The 19,669-nt window shown below is 37.8% G+C and overlaps 1 protein-coding gene across 1 annotated transcript in view; it reads right to left on the reverse strand.

Annotated features, from left to right (window-relative positions):
* The window catches only part of LOC139734099 (potassium channel subfamily K member 6-like), a 43,419-nt gene extending 23,966 nt beyond the window's left edge, over positions 1 to 19,453 (reverse strand). Inside the window, exons 1-3 of the mRNA XM_071644913.1 lie at positions 19,004 to 19,453; positions 6,785 to 6,943; positions 4,909 to 5,148 (exon numbers count right to left, since the gene is read on the reverse strand). Coding sequence (XP_071501014.1) covers positions 4,909 to 5,148; positions 6,785 to 6,943; positions 19,004 to 19,325 — 721 coding nt within the window. The 5' untranslated portion in view covers positions 19,326 to 19,453. The remainder of the gene's footprint in view (positions 1 to 4,908; positions 5,149 to 6,784; positions 6,944 to 19,003) is intronic.
* Between the last annotated feature and the right edge of the window lie 216 nt (positions 19,454 to 19,669).

The following is a 19,669-nucleotide window of genomic DNA, read 5'->3' on the forward strand; positions in this document are numbered from 1 at the left end:
CACAGCTAGAGACGGGGTTTGGGTGCTGTAGACATAAATGCACTGATTTAGATGTCGACTATTCACTTTATATGTGAAATTCTTCATCTATACTTGTCGCATTATGCTCCATCACTTCTTCAATTGCAGTGGCCATTACAAGGCTAAGCTGTAACTATTCATCTCAGTGTATATTCTTCTCACAAGACCCAATGAGATTCTAATTATTGTCTAATATCAAACCAACGCCGAAGCGTGACAAACCACTTTCTCTGGAGCGTCTACCAACAGAAGACGTTTGCCTGTCAACGATAAAATGAAGTACTGCGTGCAGATGCTCAGAGATATAGCATTATGATCCTATATAGAAACCGCACTGGTGCACCACCCCCCCCCCCCATCTCCCCCTTACTCCCTCTCCCTCTCAAACTCTCTCCCCTTCTCTCTCTCTGTCTTACTCTCGATTGAAAGACTAAGCCCTGTCTTCGTGTCATTATACAGCTTGCAATAAAAGAGCTCCTCGAAATGACGCCTGTACGCTGAGTCTAATGAGCAGGCTTTGACACGTGACATTTCAATCTGACAGGTCATTAAAACGTGTGAGTTCAACAAATAAAAGATAAGTGATCTTGACTTTCTAGCCCCCTTCCCGTCTGGTCTATTCCCACTAAAATGATACGCACCGTAGGTGACAAGTGCCACTTTTTTTTAGGTTCTAATTACAGATTTTTGCCACAACGCCCCCACAATTTAGGTTTGCAAATATACGCTTTAAGGAGGTTCCAGATGCAAACCCTCGCAACAAAGAATAACGATGATAATACAGCTTGTTACGTTAATTGCTGTGCGTCGAGTCCAAACTATTTGGGGCATGATTTTGCCTAAAAGTAGGTGTACGAACAGAACAGCCCAAGAATTTGACTTCAAAGTGAGGCTTGTAAATCCTGCCAAGTGGAAAACTAACAACAACCCCAAATAAGATGATATATTTAGAAATTTATGCGATATGAAATTTCATCACAACCATGAAGAATAGAGAAGGAATCTAATGGTATCATGCACCTTCCTTTTTTTTCTCGTTCCTAATAAAAACTTTCGCTCATGCTGTACATAAATTAACGGTGATACCAATTTACTAAGTTTACCGTTTAGCAATCAACTCTGTTCCTAACCATTAGTATCGCAGAGATTGGAAAGTTATCAATGACGTCATTTTTAATTTCGTGCGATTCATTACGATAAGAGATGAAATTATCTAATAACGGGGGCATATTGTTGCTCTGGCATATCAATACGTGTATCGTGCTTGAATCATTCTTCTTGTTCGAAATTCCGTGATGATATCAAAACATAATTTGGATATAATATATGGAGAGATACAAAATTTGCGTCATTTTACGGACCTAAAACATATTATGAAAATGCACCAAAATAAAAATTGCATTCCGTATTAAATTGTGTGTTTTCATTTAACTAATATAAGAGAAGGACATTTTTTTCCGGTGATTCTTCAACAAATTGCCAACGGCTGGACGCACTCGGAATCTTATTTGCAATAGATTGGTAGTTAAAAACGCTTGTGTGCTTTATATTCTTTTCGGACCATTCAAAATGAAAGATTTCAACACAAATACAAAAGAGAGGAAAGTATTGACTCGGAGCCAATTAGGCGCTAAGTCGATAAATCGCTTTTCCACGTGAGTGAATATCTATGGTGCACTGTCCGGAGCCTTTCCCTGTCATTTTAGCTGCTGTCCCATTCATTCTACTGTCAAACAAAACCTTGCTTTTAGCACTTTCTAAATAATCCTACAGCAAGAAAATCCAAAGAATTGGATGGAACTCCCTGGCGCCAATTTCGATGAATCCCAAAACCTGTCTTGCATGAATCATGGAATGCAAAGTATTTCCATTTGTGTTTGTATACGGCAATCCCGTTTCCCACTTAGCCTGTATAAGTTGATGACTCGCAATCTTTTTTCACTGACAAAAGTAATACAATATTTCGTATCAGGGCAATTGCCTCCCCCTCCCCTTCCCCCGGCTAAATACTGGTTAGTGATATGGTCAGAGTAAAGATTAGTGTTAGGGTTAGGAATAGGTTCAGGATTAGGATTAGGGTTAGGGTCAGGGTCAGGGGAAGGGGAAGGGTCCGGGGTAATTGCCCTAGATCCTAATATCTATGCTATATCTGAAGAACTCGCCTATAGGACAATATTGTTCAAACAATGAAACTGTAAGGGAGTACCATATGTTCTTCCGCAGGCAGAAGATTTTTCATTCTTGTAACTATAGTGATTTGGTACCGCACCTGGGATCGAATGTTCAAACACGGTGTATATAGCTGTATACATTATGAAACTTTGTAGGAGTCTCATCTTTGCGTTAAGCATCATTTGCTATGCATACGTTTGGAAGCGAAAAGAACGAATGTAACACAATATAGCTAAGACATATTTATTTTGTCTGTAACAGCTGTACAACCCGCTGATATAGACACGCTGTGTACTCGGTCTTGCACGACTGTGCATACAATGATCTCGCCTGCGGTTATAGCATGATATTGAACTACATGTATTTGCCATCTCTCGTTCATCGGTGAGCTGTGACACGGGATCAACAAATTGCGCAATATTTTTCAGGGGCCTGGTATACAGGATATCATTTAGGTGCACATCTCATAATGTTGTCACTTTTTGTTACAATGCTTTGAACAAATATATCAATATATATTCAATCAGCTACACATAAAACAGACCAGTCAAATACACGTTTAAGTGAACACTCGAGGTAATCGAGGAGAACTTGATATTGTCAAATCTATTAAAAATTTCCTCAGTGGCGCTAGAACTAGTGTTCGCATAAACTGCTGATAATGGTGATGATGGTGACGGTGAAGACGAGGAAGAAGATAGGAAAAAGAAGAAAAAGAAGAAGACGACGAAGAGGAAGGAGGAGGAGGAGAAGGAAGAGGAGGAAGAAGAGGAGTGGGAGAAGGAGAAGAAGAAAAAGAACTATATATGTGTAGAAATGTTGTCATGGCGACGGAGATGCCTCCGCCATATCGCATTATTCTCCCAATCGGTCAAAAGATAGTAGGCCTATACAAAAAGAATTGTCAATGTGAGATAATTTCACATGATTAGTAAATAATCATTATCGGGTAGTTATGCACCAATTTTCATGATATTACTTTGAGCAACTTTTAAAACAAGCAAAAAGGTGAAATCTTAGTATTTCACATGACCTTTGACCAAATGGCTCAAAACTGAATTTCCCAATACAGAATCACTGTGCTGGTGTGAACGTTTTGTATATATACTAAACCTTAATTACTCTGTATGTGTATACATGTATATTGAGTCCTTTGTATGAAAAAAGAGAGTGTAAAGTCACCATGAAATAGTGCATAATTTCGGCATTTTAACCTGGCCTTTGACCCCTGACCTTTACCCACATGACCAAAAAACTTCCGAAGAGAATCAATGTGAGGCAAATCAAGTATATGTATATATACATGTATGGTATTACCGGACACCATGGTGTTACCGGACACGCACATTTTTGCGTACTAATGACATTCTGTACGACTTTGTAGGTTAGCCTCACTGAACTTTGTGTGGACCGAAATCGCAAAAAAAAAACCCGCGACATAAATATGTATTTAAAAAACCGAACAAATTCACATTTTACCTCAAATTTATAGTTGAGTGACCCGCACCTCGTCATAGTTAATATCTTTGCATGTTTGAATCACATTTCGTGACTGAAATTCTATGAAATCCCACTCACATACAGGAAAAATGCTGAAGATTCCAATTGAACCAAAAGTTCATTGATCGATATCGGAAATTTGTAGCTATCCTCCTCAAACGCGAACGATGCGGAATGGTTGTGCGCTAAGGAAGGGGCCCGCAACTCGTCACCCGCGAATGCAGCTCCCATAGACAAAGCACGTAAAATAGAAGTTGTCGATTTCTCACAAGGTTTTATTGCGTGAACTGTTCGACATGTTCAAGACAGACATTTTACCGTAAAATACGAAATTTGAGCTTTATTTGCCGATTTTTTTCTTGTCATCCGCTCGGTGAGAATGTGTACGGTGATTTATGGGATGAATTGTGATTCTGGTGCAAGGACTAGGTGCAAAAGACGTCGATTATTTCATTGCGAAAATCATGTCCGGTAATACAATGCAATTTTGCACCGCGCAAAAAGACAACTTTCTATAGATGGGTATGTTTGAAGCATATTTTCTAAAAACCGGAGAGAACAATTGACATAGGTTGGCTGCATTCGTAATTTCCAGGAGTCTGTGAATAAGTGGTGTTATTTTTGGCCGAAATTTCATCCTCTGAGTACGGAATTCAAAGCCACGAAAAAAAAAAGCGTCCGGTGATACGATCTACTCTCCTACTAAGTTTAATGAACATACCTTGAGCCATTTCCGAGATATGGAGGAAAAAGTAAAATTTTAGCATTTTTAATATGACCTCTGACCTTATAACCCTAAACTTTTGCAAGAGAATGTCAATCTGATGATACATGTGTACACTAAGTTTCGTAAACACACACACACACACACACACACACACACACACAATAGTCAGGCATTGCAGGGATGTAGGGGGAAATCTTACAATTTTAGCATTTGACCTTAACCTATGACCTTGAACGTTGATAGGCACAGTTTCGCCCACTCATGTTTACATACGCCCGGTTTTTTTTTATTTGGCTACCTTAAACGGTTCTTAAGGTAAGTCGGTCACAAATTGATTACTGACGGACGGACAGACAAAGGGATGGACGGACTGACGGACAACCCGAAACGTAATGCCTCTGACGACTCTTTGTGGCATATGCATAAAAAGAACGAACAGGAGGAGAAGAAGAAACGGCATCAACCAACAACACTTCGCCTATACTCACCCGAGACACCGACGAAGTATAACGCCTTGTAGTCCGAGCTAATGGATGTGACCGGCACGAAGTCGCCGAGCCCCACGGTGGTGAGCGAGATGAAGATGAAGTAGAAGCTCTCGAAGAAGGACCAGCCCAGCTCGACGGTGCTGAAGATGGTGGCTGGGACGAGGAAGAAGAGTCCCAGGACGCAGACGAAGAGGACGCCGAGATGGACACCGCGGATGAAGAGGTCCGGCATTCTTTGGTCTATAGCGACACAGTACAATAAGAAACTTAGAAACAATAAGAATATCATTGTCAAAATTCTCTCTTATAAGAGTAAATGCATTTTTTAATGATTTTTTTCTAATACTCCTATATACGTGCCAGAGGAAGAATGAGCTTCCTTTCGAAGTAAAGTAGGCCCGTATCTGCAATGAAAATAACGTCATTTTCGCCCAAATGATATTTATTCATTTCCTTTCAAGCAATACCAAAAACAGCAAGTCAATTTGTTATTTCTGTGCAACGTAACAAATTTAGTTCCTAAAGTAACATTTCCGCACTTGAAATAGAAATTAATAACGAAGGTATATAGACACACACTTCATTTTTTAATGTTACAAATGAAATCAAAATGGTACAGCAATTAATTACCAACTTCAAAAATGGCAGTATATCATGTCTGAAACATAACCCACCCCCCCCCCCAAAAAGTCTCCCTTACTGCCCCTTCCTTACAATATACCTTTACAACAATTCAAAACGCCGAAAATCCACCATATTTACATCTCCCCTCCCCTTTAGATCTAGCCATTACCCGACATGGACACATGAAAATAAACAGCGCGTGCACACACACACACACACACACACACACACACACACACACACGCCACATACAGTACATATAGCACAGATAGATAGATAGATGAAGGTATAGATATGAATATAATATGGATATAATTTACCGGTGTTTAACAATAAGCTAATGAATCAATGAAAGAAAGATATTATTCAGAGGGGTGAAGGTTCAGGTGTGAGTTTCTTCAGTTTGTCTCCCTCTACAAAGGAGGGAGGGAGACAGACTGAAGAAACTCACGCCTGAGCTATTAAATCCTCACTGCAATGTCACAGCACATTGACTCGTTAAACTTTTCAAAGTGTATAACATAAATAAAGAAAAAGACTATCACGTTTTCCATTTTCAAAGCCAGTAACTCATCAACTTGAACTTTTGAACAAATACATTTTTGATACCGAAATGCAACCCAATCATTGCTCGCAAACAGATTGGCCTCGTGATGCCATTAGCGTGTTTGTTTGTCAATAATGTTATCAACAACAAATTGTTATACTCCCAGAGCTTTTGTGTGTGTGTGGGGGGGGGGGGGGGGGGGGGGGAGTAAAGCATGCAAATAACAAAAAGTGCTCTTTTAAAATCCACGTCCCCTAACAGATAACCCATACATTCACTGAACTTGCCTTTATATCTACTTGACATCTGTCCAAGCGCTTTTAAGAGCACATGACCACGCATTTTTTTTTTTTACCCGTACTTGTTCTACTAAATTTTAATACAGTTATTACGGAAGGGAGGGACATGTGAAAGCACAACAACATGTTACACATTTCTGACAGCTTAACAAATCACCACCACCACCACGGTATCAGACTTAAAGTAACAAGAAAATTATCTATCATTTATTTAAGGCCACACCCTTTTTGTACAAAATAATGCATATTTCATGACACAGTGAGACAAAATCCCAAATTACATCGAGATATGAAATGATCTGTACAAAAATGATCTCTCAGAGCACCATCATAAATTAAGATATCACTTTTAACGACTTTATATCTACATTCAAATCTTTATCCCATTCATAATTCAAAATCTCACCAAATTTAACGACGAGGTAGTCAAGGAACTTTTGTGACGGTTTGCTGACGACATAGGTGACGGAGCCGAGGAAGAAGAACGTGAGTGGTATTCCAAAGAGGGCGAAGAAAAGGCAGAATAGCTGGCCACTCCAGGTCAGTGGGGAGGTGTGTCCGTAACCTGAGGAAAAACATGGGATGAATTCATTAGACCTTTAATAATCACATCTTTAGTCATCTATACAGCTGTACGTAGCTCTGATAAAAGGGCATCTTTAGCCCGGCTTTATAGACGCCGCTAGAATCAGTTATAATGTCGTACGTAGCTCAGTCAAAGCCATTCAGTAGGGAGGTGTGTCCAGAACCTGAAGAACAGCATGGGGCAGAATCGTTTAAACCTCCGTTATAATGAAATTATAATGGCATCTTTAGCTCATCCACAATGATGTGCCATCTTATATTTCACGACATGCATGAATTGTTTGTTGCTAATTTCTTGTTCAGTAGTAAAAACATTACTAGCTCCGTGATAAAGAAACCCTTAGCTCTTTTTATAGCATGATTATCCAGTTTATTCATTATGACTTAATCACCGTTCCAAATGTTTCAAATGTTTTGCTCCGTTGTAAAAACATCTCTATGTCCGTGATAATCTCATACTTAAAAATGTTTGTGTTGTCGTTACAGCGGAACAACTAAAAGCAACTGACTGTGGTCATTCCAGATTTTGTGTCATATCAAAAAAGGGAGGATTATTCCATACATTAAAGGATGGCGGATAAGTGGATGCATGAGAAATTTAATAGACAAAATGACCAAATGAATAGGTACCGGTATAATTACACTATATCAAGTGAATGTATATTACATACGTATAATGCTTTTATACAAATATAAATGTTTACTCGTGCATTCTTGTTGCTTAGAATAAACAAAAAAGAGGGCTGGATGACGTAAAAATGCTTCTTTATACTGTATAGATTCAACGAATACCGATGTCCTAAACTCAACCACAGCGTTACTGTCTGTTCCTTGGCACGTTCCTGACTGATCAAAATGATATGTAGATGTTATATACGTCATTTTGAATTGAATAATTTCTTCCTCAGTGCATCTCAGATGCATTTAATCTCAGATTTTGATGATAACATCAAGGCATATCGACCCGGAACTGCGCATATATCTATCCTGTATAAGTTTTATAGCTCTGTCTTGATCTCGCAAGGACCACAAATCACCTGTTCCTTGCTCGCTGAGTCACGCAAGCGCCTCATCATTTCATTTCTCCCAAGAGGCACGGGTACCCATGGCAATTACGTCCACTTTATCTCATCATCATTGAAGGAGAATAATGTGTGATAGAATGTGCCTCGTTTTCTTTTTCTTCTTAGTTTTTTTTTTTTTTTTGGGGGGGTTGTTCCTTTTTTTTGAGAGAGAGAGAGGTTATATGTTATTCATTATTTGCAATCTGCATTTTGGGGCTCATTATTAAGCACAGTCTTATTCCTCAGAATTACATGATTAATATTAAAAGGGAGGATTATCATTGAAAGAAAAGGTATACTTACAGACATACACAAACACACACGCACACAGACACGATTACAAATGGTAGTAAACAATAGTCATGTGAACTAGTATATGTACATATATTGGTGACACTCACATAGCCGATGTGATGTCATGGTGTGATTATTTTCTTCCTATAAACGACAGAAAAAATGCAGAATTTTCTTCTAAAGCAAATTACAGACGCGCTGCATGACAGTCATGTACAAATCTATATGTTACACTCACATAGCTGATATATCATGGTGTACAAAGCAAAGTGCAAGTGCTCTTTCTGGTTTAACTATTTCACCAGAATTCACGGTATTTTCAATCGCTCACTGGCGGAGTAAAAGCTTCTCATAAGCTAATCAAATCTAATCAAGAAATCCTGACATTGATGTCAGAATTTATCAACCATGTCAAAGGAAAGGGGAACAGCTGGAAAGAACTTGATATTGTTTTGTTCATTTTGGTATCTATTGCTGATCTATTAACACGCATCAACTTTAACGTCATGACAAAGGTTATTGTTGCTCAGCGGGACCTAACTGAATTCATTAACCCACTACTGATTGAAATGGACTTTATTCTAAGTTGATTATGTTCGGTACTTAATACTTTCCAACTTGATAGGTTCTTTTTGATTGCATAAAAATATTAAAATTGAAGAGATATAAGATGAGTTTCATAGTGGTCTTGCAGGATCTATGGTAGTGTAATAAAATTTTCACTCCCTAAGTCAGTAATCTCATTTCCCATAATACAATAGGAGAAAAATCGCTCAGTTGCCAAATCGAATTAGATGATGCAGTCTTGGAGCACAATATACGAACGCGATACAAGGTGAAAAAAATAAAACAAACATCTACCAGGCCACTCATTCTTGAAGCAATTAAGTCTTCTGTAATTGGTAATGAGATAAACTGCCTCAAATGACTTCAGGTAAATTATCTAAGGAGAAAGAGGATAACTTCAACGTGATCAAAGAAAGACAGTGCCCTAAATTTTGTCTCAATTAAGACTGGGCTGCAATATGCTAGCCGGACTATAAAATCAAACAAACATAGACAACTGACACTCGTTTCTTCTCTGTCACTGTGAGATCCGGTTTATGGAGTAATGAAAGATAATTTTCTGCGTAAAAAATGGGAATGAGGGTCACTTCAAGAATAGCTTTTGACACTGCTCCCCATCGATCATAAACTCCAATTGTCAACATCCAATTTGAACGTGGTCCTAAAGAATGGCTAAAGGTCAATGTACATCGACTGCGAGCAAGCGACTCCAAATTTGCGTTGATTGCTATTTGCTAGTTGTCACTCCAATACGAGGATAGGTTGAAGAATATTCACACGTTTTGATGCAATACCCTAAGAACCCACTGATATTGGAAAGCGAGTAGAGTTTTTAAGTCGTAGTTGTTGTCGTTTTTATTTCATTTTCAACGGTCTTATTTTCCGGCCGATGAAAGCGAACATAGTGGCATGTACATATACACTGTATATATATCTATATATATCTATATCTATCTATATATATATATATATATATATATGTATATATATAATTTTTTGGCAAAGATTTTGCAATGAATAATTCCTTGTATGTTTGTTGATTTTGTTGATTTTGCCTTTGGACTATTTGTCAATGGGATTACGAAAAGAAAATATCACTTACGTCTAATAAACTAATTATACCCTACCTGGCAACCAATTTAGAGAATATATGCATAAAAACATACTGAATTTACATATTAATGATATTTTCTCAACCTCTTAATCAGCTATATCTGCTAGAATTCTTGAATGCTTGAATTGAGTGTACGTGGATAATTTACCTATTCTAAATAAAATTATCATTATGCATTTTATTTCTCAGTAAATTTCGCCTTATTCCATTCCTTTCGAGTCCTATAGTTAAATAGTTGACTTCGTTTTGCTTCATAAAACAGTAATATGTTTAAGATGTTTGTGTGGGAGGTGGGTGGGGGGCTGCGTGTGGATGAATGCGGTCATAATATGTTTGGCCTTGTGAATAGCACGGTGAAGTACACGATTAATCGGAAGTTGCGTTTTGATCTGACTCTTCCAACTCTATAACAATCATATCACATCACATGATACATTATCACGACCGCGTGATAAAAATTCTCGTAAAAAGTACGTTCTCACATTTGCGTCAAAAACAAACAAACAAACAAACAATGAAATTGTATTGTAATTTCTATTGTATGTTGATTACGAATATGCATATATATGTATATATATATATATATATATATATATATATATATATATTATCTATAGATCATATACAAAAATATACATAAATATATATATACAGTATATATCATATTTATATATAAGTTGGCACGCGATCTTCTTCAGCATTACACATACAGAAGGCGTGTTTGTCTTTACGTTATTTATCTATCGAGGCCTTTATCACCTATAGTAAAGCTAAATTTAACATCATTTTTTTCCATATTGTCTCTTCTTTTCTTCCACACAATCTGAATTCCAGCGGAAAAGATATAAGTAGAACCATAAAAAAAAAACAATCATCAAGCCTATATACATATTTATAGCCCTCCTCGTTTTTCTTTAATAGCTTGTGAAGGTATCATTTCCTGAATTCTGGTCTTTGTGTGTTTTTGTTATGTATGTACAACGTAATTTTTAGAATTACCTATTGAAAAGTTACTTAAAACGGTACTCTTAATGCTTTTAATGCATATTTTTAAATGCAGTGCAACAGCAAGCCACGGACAATGCGATCTGTATAGTTTCCCGTGCATGCAATGCAATATAAAGGTCTTCAACCCTCGTAAAAAAAAGGAACAGGTGATAATGTTTCAGGTTTTATCAAAATAGGAAGAAAGTTAATGAATGCTAAGTCAATCACGACATTGTAATGTATGATTTAAACGTGGTTTTTGTTTTGTTTTGTTTTGTTTTGTTTTGCTTTTTGGTAGGATAAGGAAATTTCCATCCAATTATTTCCATTTTCCCAGAAGACGTTGAGATTTCATCAATGAATGTTGGTGAAACTGCAGCTAAAATTCCTCTCAATATTCGTTCAGAATATAAAAACATTAACAAAATGATGAATAAAGTAGAATCGACTGCTGAGAAAAATGTCATTACATCGTCTTTTTGAGTGTCCTTGGTGAGGGAAAATGTTACCATTTATATCAAGTGGAAATGGCATTAGCATTTACTGTATCGATACTGATATTTTTGTGTATTCTAAATATGACGAATATATTGATTTTCAAAGTTATCAAACATTTCGCACGAATAACCAGCTCTTTAAGAAAGCACATAATTATAATATGCTCAACAGAGTGACGCTTTACATATAGGGCCTACACATCAAGGCATCACTGAGGGTGAAGTTTACACACTAATTTGGCGGTGACAATTTTGCGTTTTCTGTAGTTCATCACACTTTTTGAGAGAGAGAGAAAAAACAACAACTAGATATACCCTTAACAAATGAGTTAGCAATAGAGAATCACCCTTACCATCATCCGGTCCGCACGCCATCGGTTAATAATGAATAATGTGTACAGACATAGGACATAGGACGCATCAATATGGAGGGGGGGGGGGGTGAGTGGGTGGGAGAAAAAGCAAGTTGATTGTCTGGTTATTACCCCCCCCCCCTCCCTCCGTTTTGCCCCTTTTCTTTTGGGTATTCTGAAGTAGAAAAACCCATGATGATAAGAAATACCGTCAAATCGACATCAGGATTACTCTGAAGTCTATACGTCATTTAAACCTACACCTCGAAGTCTCACTATCAACGTTTTTTCTCTCTTTGTCTTGCCTTACCTGGGCAACATAACAGGCAATGTTTTTGTTTTTGTTTTGTTTTTGTTTTTATTCACGTAATCGTTTGTGACAAGTGTTCAGCCAGTAGTCATGGTAGTATGAAAATGTAATTCAATGAGCTCATAGTCATAAGGATATATTTCAGAAACACAAGAGAGCTTTTTAGCCAACACATTTTAAGACATTGAAGTATAGCACGTACTTTTTCTTTTTGGTGTGTGTGCGTGTTTGTGTGTTTGTTTGTTTGTTTGTATGTTTTTCCTTTTCCTTTTGGCACATGAATATTGACAAGACCGCAAAGTTCAAGTTCAAATTTACCATGATAAGTAGGTAAAACAAATCAAAATTTCATCAAAATAATGCTTTACTCATGCAGCACAGTGAGAAAATATCACTTTGAATATTCTCAATGAATACAATGTGCACGCACCCAACGCCCATTCCAATCCATACACAGAGTTAATCACTCGTATTGGTTCTCATTTCAATTAAGAAGAACCCGGTGAGACCCTTTTCTACTTAACAAAATAGTGGAAGGCAAATTGCAAAGATACAATCTGTATTCCTTGCATTCGGTCAAGGCCAATAAAGGAAAGTCTGTGTGAATAAAGCTAAAAGGTTCGAGACAAACACGGACACACACAGTTCGTTCCCACACAAACACATGCACACACACTTACATTATGCGTAGTTATTAAGCTGTACTAATGAAACACCACTTCTGCAAATGGCAGATCAGAGAGGACATGCCCGAGACAATATCATGGGTGCCCCGACATAACAGAGAAATGAAACCGTCTGCGCGGGTCTCTCTGAAACCGGGTCAGTTTCTATCATTCATTAATCATAAAAATCGCCCATTGCTGTTTATCATGAAAATAATTGTAACAGTCCTTAATCAGTGCGGTGGTTAAAAAGAAAAGATCTTGGCCCTTTTTATGAGCTATTCAATTTAATGTTTGAACAGCTTGCAAATGGGTGGTTCAGGTCCAAAACAGATATAAGAATGCGTCTGCCGAAAAAAACACCGCGTTGGTTAATCATTATTTGAACATTGTTCGTTATTGTTTAAGTCTGATGAACTGGTTGAGAACTATTACGTGGTCATCAAGGATTTCACGAAGGCGAATTGGTGGAGTTATCAACATCATGATAAAATCCGAATGAGGACGACGATGATCTCAATTCTATCAACGCTGATATTCATTAACTTTTCATTTCGACTGTAACGTTGTCATTAATCAGTATTATAGAATTATATTAGAATTTGTCAGCATTATAGAACTAATCAGACCCGCTTACTATAAACACTTATAACTATCTCCCGAGATCATACGTGAAAATGATAATAAAAAACAAGAACAACAATAACAATATGCGGCCGTTTTCGTTCACCAAACAGATGTTTCAGGATATCATTCTTGGGATTCTGGTCAGCGCAGTTTGCAATTATAGTGTACATCGCGCAGTCCTTTTGGCTCGAGTGCGTTCAGGTCACTGACAATAGCGATAATCAAAACACTCGCAGAACCCAACCCCCCCCCCCCCCCCAAAAAAAAAAAAAAGAAAAAAAAAGAAAAAGAAAAGAGAGATTAGAATAATGATAGCGTGACAATAGTGACAGCAGAGGTTTGGACGCCAGTATAAGTATTTTTAGTTTATACGCATGAAAAACAGCATATTAATCAGACGGCATATACATATATTACGTATGTATGTTATTCAATATGTTGCCGTGATATACGCCGTCATTTTACGCTGTTGATTCACGATAATGTCAATAATTTGGACAAACTTTCTTCTAAATGTCAAGCTTTCATTAAGATGCGTTGTTTGAGGCATCAAACTGCGCACAGATGGCATGGAACCATGCTCTGGATTTTATACCATAACTGATGAAAACTGTGGCGTGCTCGAAAGTGCAAAGATGGTGACATCGCTGCAATACTGGTCTTGATCGGCTGGAGAAACCATCGATCCCAAATGAGTTTGTAACTTAACTCGCATGCATACATGTATGTTTTATCTTCTATTTAGACAGTAAATAATGCGAAGTTAATCACTCTCCATATCTCTCTCTCTCTCTCTCTTTCTGCTCTCTCTCTCTCATCAGCTCAAAAGCTACTTGTTTACGCTGCATTATAAAGACTTCATAAGATTACGTAATGCACGCCTTCAGAATTCTATCAACTTGCATGGACCATTATTTCGTTACCATGGAAACATATTACGTCACTAAGAGATTAACGGGACTCGAAAGCGAGGCGAGAGGTGTCTCATTAGTGGAAGCTGACCTATTCTGAATAAACTGAGCTTTCGTAATACATTTTTCTTTATTTTACAGGGGGGGGGGGGGGGAGTCTTCTGGATAACGAGTCTCCTTTGTGTGAAAGGTAAGATCTTAAGACGTAAATAATGGTGTCTCCATTTGCCTCAAACGCAGGAGGTGTATATGCACACAAAATAGCGGCTATCATATAATTACAACATGTTTTTCCTTCTTGGCCAGCAAATTTTTCATTCAGTGCATCCGAGTAATGCGTTGACTAAGCAATGTTACATAATCCATATCAACCTCACTCCATCCGCGCCTATCCGCTTCAGTGAAAAAAAAAAGGATAAACAGATTTTAATAAGAAAATAATGAACGCGCTTCATACTTAAGTTTGGACAAAAAATCAAATTGGTATAAGGTTGTGAAAATAAACATCGTTATCATTACTTCAAGGAGAAAATAAGAAACATACTCAGAGAAATAAAGATAGCTATACTTATAAATATTATCATGTATATGAATATTTACGAAATATGCGCTATTCATTACGCATTGTATTCTAACTCGTCCCATGATTATTTGATTCAGTCGTCAAACATCGCTTTTGTATTGCAGCTGTATTTGGACATTTTAGTTTTAGACTAAATGTTGTTGTAAGGTATGATTTTGTCCTGCTTTATTTATGAAAACCTATACCGAAGAAATGAGTAAGAGGTCCAATTGATAAACGCGATTTTTTGTGAGGTCAAGTGCAAAAGAAGTGAGCCATTCACTATTATATTCACACTTAGAGAGAAATGTGTACAAAATATAAGTCATTTCCCCTCTCGAAAGTAGCTTACATGCTTCTCTTACTGGATGTTTACAAATTAGACTTGAATAAGAATGCATGACAATGTGCATTCCTTTAAATGTCTGATAACATTTTGTCAGAAGATTTCGTAATTAGTATGCGACTGCATGCTTTCAGCAAACATGCATTACAATAACCTCAATCTTAACACTTTGGTTTAAACTAATTGCGTGCTTGTAACCAACGAGTTCCACATAAGCTTTGTTAATGCGTGTTTCCATTTTAACCATTCCAAGACTTTGACATATTTCGACAGGACGTAATTCGATCTCACTCCTTTATTTTATACATGTTTATATTCATGAAATGAATATATTCATATTCTTATACTATATATTTTGAGAGAGAGAGAGAGAGAGAGAGAGAGAGAGAGAGAGAAACCAAGTATAATAGAGCAGCGAGCGTTTTCTTGTTTTGTTTTGTTGTGTTTTTTTTATGCAAATAATGACATCCCCAAAAATAAGATATCCCTCTGTTAAAGAGTTAGAGTTAACATTCTAACAATATAGATGACAATTGGTGTATGGTTTGTGGAGTCAGTGTTTAGTTCTGCGCGGTAAAGGAAACTAACACAAATCTTTAAAAATGTCACTTGATTAATAAGTCAATTCATTTCTTTTATTTTTCACCGTCGTGGTCCAGTCTTGTTGACATCAAAAACATGACTGTGACCGTGACTCGACTAGGATCGCCCTTTTGCCAGATTGGTCATAATGACCAGCTACGATGTGCTTACTTTTGTCTGATGCCCACAAGCGGTTGTGAGAACTTAAACGTTAATGCCTCAGATATCTCTTAAAGGGCGTGTATAGTTTTGGTTGAGACCTAACTTCAGGTTTCTATATCATTGTGTGTGTGTGTGTGTGTGTGTGTGTGCGTGCGTGCGTGTGTGTGTGTGTGATCGTGAGAAACCTCTTATGAAAAAGCAAGTAATTCCAAGAGGGACTCGGCGTTTATTTGATGAAAATTGGTTTTAAAATGGCTGAGATATCCAAAGCAAATAAGCGCTCCTTTATAATAAAAGGTGGGGCCGAATTCTCAATAGGATCTCTTTGTTTTACTTTGTTTGGGGATACCTCAGCCATTTCAAAACGACTTTTCATCAAATAAACTTTGAATTCCTCTTAGAATTATTTGCTCTATCATTTCAGAAGAGGGTTCTTGGTATCTTGCAAAATGTTAAAAGCCCCCTATTCTCATTTCCACCAATACTATACCATCCTTTTAATGATGCATCGTGTGCAACTTAAAGGACAAGTTCACCTTCATAAACATAAGGATTGAGAAAATGCAACAATATTAGTAGAACACATCAGTGAAAGTTTGAGGAAAATTGGACAATCGATGCAAAAGTTACGAATGTTTTAAATTTTTGTGTTGGAACCGCTGGATGAGGAGACTACTACAGCTTGTGAGTCATATGCGTACAACAGTATAAAGAAAATGTAAAAGAAAATTCAACATATTTTCACTTTTTTCGCATAATAAAAGAGCACTTGACTTGCCTCTTTCTAAAGGCAGGGGGAATAATATTACCTATAACATTTGTCGGTAACGAGTCAGGGGAATGTATACTTTTTTCAACAGATGGAATTTTGTGAAATTCTCTTTATATTTTCCTTATATTGTTGTACGCATGTGACATCTAAGTTATTCATACACTGCAGTAGTCTTCTCATCCAGCGGGTACTGCACAAAAACTTCAAAAATTCATAACTTTTGAACGGATTGTCTGATTTTCCTCAAACTTTCAATGATGTGTTCTACTAATATTGCTACATTCTCTCAATCCTTATGTTTATGAAGGTGAACTTGTCCTTTAAGGAAGTTTTCTCCGCTGGTTGATATGCCGGGCACCGTAGGAGTGCCATCACAAATCGAGGTATTGTACGTTCTTCAGTACGTGGCATTGCATTTCACTGTATACTCACTGTACTGACATTTTGTACCCTGAGCTCTCCTATCCCAGATTACTGTTAGCAGCATTGTCGAGGGCTGCCATGGAATTTCCCTGAATAGACAGTCCCATCTCAGTACCAACCAACAGAGCGTGAAAACAAACGTGACGATACACAGAAACCTGAAAAGGTACATTATTTGAACTGTCTCTCCTCAGAACAAAGATTTTCGTGTACATGGGAGTGCGGACTCAGAGAAATTAAGCGAGAAAGAGACAAGGAAACATGGCGGAAAGGGGGAAATGGGTAGATATACCAAAGAGTATGGCTGTCTTTTAGACGAGAGTTGAGAAGAACTGCTGTACTAGTATAGAAAACAACGTGGAGAGAGAATGCAAACGGGGAGAACCTTTTTGAAATCAGACCCAGTTTCGGATGAAAGGGCAATCCTAACCATAAATGAAGGATTTATAATGTGAATGGGGAATAAACACATACTGGTTGCGCCATATAAGAGCTTACGAGCAGGTGTGTAAAAAATATGTTACACACAACGGAACAGTTTGCCAAGTTGCCCTTGCATACAATCATTTTGGTTATAACACAATTCAATGTTGTCACTGTTATAAGCATTGCAATATTTATCTTTGCGCTGGATTTCGCCTGATGGTTAAGTAGGCCTGCTATTGATGATGATAGAAGTGTCGATATATTAGAACTGTCATCACTACTTATTTCAATCATCATGAACTGTTGAATTCGATGTGATGTATCGGATTATTCATGTCTTCCAAACTCGCCCGCAAATTGCCGGGAAGGATTGTGCGGTACGGTAATCCACTAAATGGATGGGTTCATCCAAGACTTGTAGCACGCAAGTAGTATTTCATAATCAATTCTCCATGCAGTTATTGCTGCGAACGCGGAATATATGAAACTGAATTTCAATCTAACTCTAAGGAAGAATGAAGAAAACAAATTGTCAATAAAGCGAAAAAGAAAGAAAACACCGAATTCTGAAATCACGTGCAGACAGTATACTTTCATACCAGCACAATTTTTAAGCAGGAAGTTTGCTATTTACTCGTATTAAAGTATTCAAACAAAATATTATATCAAATTCACCCATATCATATTTACCCGCTATTGATAGTATGAAATCTCTTTTTATCTATAGCTCGCAGATAAATAACAAGAAAGACAGTGTGCATAGTCTCACTTCACTAAATCTAGAAATCCAACTTCAGTCATGAAACGTGATTTGATGTTTTAGATGCCTTTGAACTGCTACAATTGAGTATATCTTTGAGTTAAAACTTATGCGATATGAACTGAAAGTTAATGGTCATGTTGAATTAGAGCTCATTATAGTTTTGGTGGAGAAATTGAAAGGTATTTGCCTTCAGGTGACCTAAAAGTTACCTGGATCAGCAGGTGCTGTTGCTAGTTTGGAACCATATACGTCCGAGAGTTCCAGGGGTGAAACAATAAACTTATTCACTGGACAACATCACCATCCATAGCGAAAACATGTCATCTCACAGTGAGTCCCGTCAGTGAGTTCAAAATGTATGTTCTTGGCTTTGTTTATTTGTGTGTGTATGTATGTATGTGTGTGTGTGTGTGTGTGTGTGTGTGTGTGTGGGTGTGTTTTATTTTGCTAGGAGAGTGTAAAACTGAAACACCAATAAACATCAACAAACCAAAACTTTGATATTAACGTTTTACGCAGAAATAAGTAAAGAAGAAAAAGAGGGGAAAACACAATTGGGAACGAAACCACAGGCCAATTGGGAAGATGTCATCAATGTGTATATCATCATCTTACCTATAGTTGTCACTAAGGTAGTGGTGAAGAAAAAAGAACCGCCGAAGTCCCAAAGCGAGTCCGACGAGGACGTCGCGTTTCGGACGGTGCTGTACATGACGCCAAAACGGATGGCCCTTTCGAGCTCCAGCGCGAACCCGTCAAGATCTTCTGGACTCATGCACTGAGAGTGGCTGTCGATGAACCGCTCCCTGCTCAGCCGAATCTCTCGCATGAGGTCCCGCTCGTAGGGCTGTTCCAGAGCCATGAAGACGCTGGCCCCGATACAGATGTAGAGAACGTAGACCAGGGTCAGGAGGAGCAGTCGCGCGGCGTTATTCATTGTGGAGGAGGATTGTAAGTTTGACGGATAGACCTGGATCCACGAGAGCGCAAAGTTACGAGGAAGAACCGTCGCAATGCGTAGTGCAAAGTTTCGTCGATGAGACACCAAACGCTCAAATAGTTTGTCACAAAGGCACGGATAAAAACGCTGCTATCTCACGTTGGTTTCAGCATCAATAAAGCGTTTACGAATTATAAGCACGACATGATCTTGTGTTCCGGAAGCTTGTTATTGTTAAGATGGTGACATCAGAGTACATGTAGGACTTTAACGAGTCGGCAAATATGCGCGTATTGAAGCTAATTGGAGCATTAACCTCCAAAGGCTCAACTATACAGCTC

This window comes from Diadema antillarum, unplaced genomic scaffold, assembly GCF_040938485.1.
Source record: "Diadema antillarum isolate AM-2024a unplaced genomic scaffold, OU_Dant_1.0 seq00000510_RagTag, whole genome shotgun sequence".
In the NCBI taxonomy this organism is placed as follows: Eukaryota; Metazoa; Echinodermata; class Echinoidea; order Diadematoida; family Diadematidae; genus Diadema; species Diadema antillarum.